This window comes from Lolium rigidum, chromosome 1, assembly GCF_022539505.1.
Source record: "Lolium rigidum isolate FL_2022 chromosome 1, APGP_CSIRO_Lrig_0.1, whole genome shotgun sequence".
NCBI classification, from domain to species: Eukaryota; Viridiplantae; Streptophyta; class Magnoliopsida; order Poales; family Poaceae; genus Lolium; species Lolium rigidum.
In genome coordinates, this window is record NC_061508.1 from 210,847,879 (window position 1) to 210,850,901 (window position 3,023).

Genomic DNA, 3,023 nt, shown 5'->3' on the forward strand with positions numbered 1-3,023 from the left:
GAAGGCAACTAGATCAGTCTCACATGTTTATTTGCAATCATACGTATGGAAAACCAATAATAACGCGTGCACTCTACATGGCCTAGTTCTCATCAGGTGAACGAACACATGACAAAAGAAAAGAAAAATAGTATGATCAGCTATACATGGCACCAAATCATCATCCGATGACCATGACCATGACGATCATATGGCTCGATCGTGACGGAGGAGCAGCATGGGACAGACTCGATGATCAGAAGCAGGCATCGAGGAGGCAGCAGCAGCAGAGCGCCGCGCAACTGCAACAAATAAAAAAGAGTAGCAGACGGTGTTATCAGCACAATCAACATGTCCACGAGGATGACGATCGAGACGAAGAAGATGTATATGTCAGTTTAACTCAGTGAGAATTCAGAAGGGAATTTTCTTCTTACCATCCTTTCAAGAAGCCATCGCCGCCGTTGCCTTGGCCGCCTCGGCTCGTGGTGTCGCCGCCGGCAGGAGGGTACTGCTGGTCCTGCTGGTAGGCGACCGGCGGCGGGGCGACGTAGGCCTGCTGCTGGCCCGGCGGAGGGTACGCTGCGGTGCCCGGAGGTGGGTAGCCTACACAACCGGAAGAAGAACAGAGATGAAGTCAGACTTCCAAGAATCAGACAGGCCTCACTTTAGCTAGCTGTTGATTTCTACCAATCATAGCAACGAAAACCAATCACCAAGACCGATTTGGTACGTACCCTGCTGGTAGCTCATGATCGAATTGCAGGAAGAGCTAGCGAAAACTCTGCGGAGTAACGTGCTCTGTTCTTGGCAGTTCTGACGCAACTGATGCTAGCGAAGGAGGAGGAAGACGAAGCAGACGAAGCTAGGGCTGGATGGAGTTTCTGCATCATCGGGCGTCTTTACTTATACAGAGATGCACCTGCTACGCCTACGCGGGTTATGCCGTTGGGTTGCTTAGACGCGTCGGCGTCGTCATCGTCGTCGTTGAAAGTTGAAAAAGAGACTGGCTGACGGTTTCATTGAATTAAAGGAAGAAATCCACGCGGGAATGGTTAGACTTTGCTCTCCATGGGGGTGTTGCGTCTCGCCGCCGCCTCGTGGTCGTGGCTGGCTGCAACCGGCGGTTGCTTCCTTTATCTGCGGCGCACCGAACCTTCCTCGTCGACGAGGCTACCGTAGCGGATTTGTGGTTGGCAAAACGCATCGAAAGTGAGTAGAGGAAATCCCATGTGGTGATGCATCGGTGCATGCCAGGACATGTATTGATTCTGGCACCAAATTTTGTTCATGTTTACACAAAAAAAGAGATTGCGAAGTGTTTATCTGACGGTACTGAATATATTCGTATAGTCTATGTACCGAGGGACAAATTATTGATCAGGTGTGTAAATCTTGAGTATGGCGAGCCATGCAGTCTGCCAATCACAAACTGTACTGTATGAGAGTACCACCGCTTGAAGTGAGGTGAACATCAAAGGGAAGAAAATAACTCAACAAAGCTGAAGAGAAGCAATTAAGAATTCTGACAAAAAAGCATCACCAATTGTCTTGCGATCAAATACTTCCCTTACTAATTCCTCATTATCGAGAATAGGCTCATCTATGCGCAAAAACGCAAATTCCGCACCCAACTCAATAACACCATAGTTGCAGGATCTCCGAATTAGTAGCATATGCAACATTCCGCTTGTTTGGATAGGTTGAAGTCTCCAGAACTACTTCGGAACAAGCCTATATTTTGATCAATATTAGCATGCAACGACAATGATAATATATTTGCATTAATAATATGGCAATGGCCATGGATACACATGGTCATAGTTAAGGTAGACTGTCATGACATTCACTTCGTTCGGAATACATACATAAGCTAGTTTATTTAAGAGAGAAGTCCAACAAGGCATACACCAATTAACATGCAACATCACCAGCTCATGCTTATCCGTTGCTAGTGTACTAGCTTTTTGAAAAGTACTCGTGTCTCGCTTGCACTACTCGCTGACGTGAACAAATAAGATCAGAAAGAGAGTTAACAATCTAACAATAAGCTACCTCAATTAAACACAACATGTTTCTAGCTGCATGTAAAATTCCAAATGTGTCATGGTCAGGATATCTACTAGCCTATCCCCCGCAAAAAAAGGATATCTACTAGCCTACACCTTTTACGCTATTAGATATCACATATTTAAGTATGGCATATATGCATATTCCTCACCTTGTATTTTGAATTGTACAAGAATACTACTAGCTAATATACCAAATTTTGAGTGAAGGTATTACCAGATCCTAATCTTTGGATCTTGAATAGTAATAAGGATGAGTAAGTACACGCTGAGAAGATTAATGATCAGCTCAAATAAGACCTGGGAGCATAGATCCTTTGCCACCCTCACCAAGGGCTAAAGATAACCGTCTATGATAATTTGTACAGTTTATTCTTCATTGGATATATCATTGTGTAACATGCCAACAAACCAAATAGTTTTCACGCAAAAAAAAATGAAGAATCAGTAAGTTTCTAGATGCAGCCAATTTCAAGAGACAAAGTTGAAGCAGGCCAACGATCAGAGGTTGCTTACTGGGTACGCCGTTGTCATTTAAGCCTTTTAATGTCACACGCTCATTTTCTCGAGCACCGACATTCTAAAAGCAAGCATTCCTAGCTTTTATGCTAGGTTCACCACCTTACAGAAAAGCTAGTAAGCCTTAACACCGACAAGCAAACTAACAGAACAAGAGAAACAACTCGTAAACCAGACCATGAACCCTCAGTTCTGCTGCCAAGACTTGTATATATGTATCGTACAAAGTCCCATCAGTGCCATATGCAAAACCACTCCTAGTCACTTCCATAATTCCACCTTGATCGAAAAGCCCTCCCTCCATTTGTCATACATTTGAAACACCCTCACTTGGTCCATCAGCCGTAGAAACTGCTTCCATTGCTGCATAAATACAAGAATTCGGAAATCAAATCAGAAGCTTACCAAGCTATAAAGATAAGAAATATACTGGTCTTCCATGCAAATTTGTACTTC

General features: G+C 44.0%; 1 protein-coding gene across 1 annotated transcript; it reads right to left on the minus strand.

Moving 5' to 3' along the window:
* LOC124683067 (protein CYSTEINE-RICH TRANSMEMBRANE MODULE 13-like) lies at window positions 1–843 on the minus strand. Its single transcript, XM_047217644.1, has 3 exons — window positions 717–843; window positions 417–585; window positions 1–281 (listed from the first exon to the last, which is right to left on the minus strand). Exons 1-3 carry the CDS (start codon window positions 730–732, stop codon window positions 236–238), a joined length of 231 nt encoding a protein of 76 aa, XP_047073600.1. The 5' UTR covers window positions 733–843; the 3' UTR covers window positions 1–235.
* Between the last annotated feature and the right edge of the window lie 2,180 nt (window positions 844–3,023).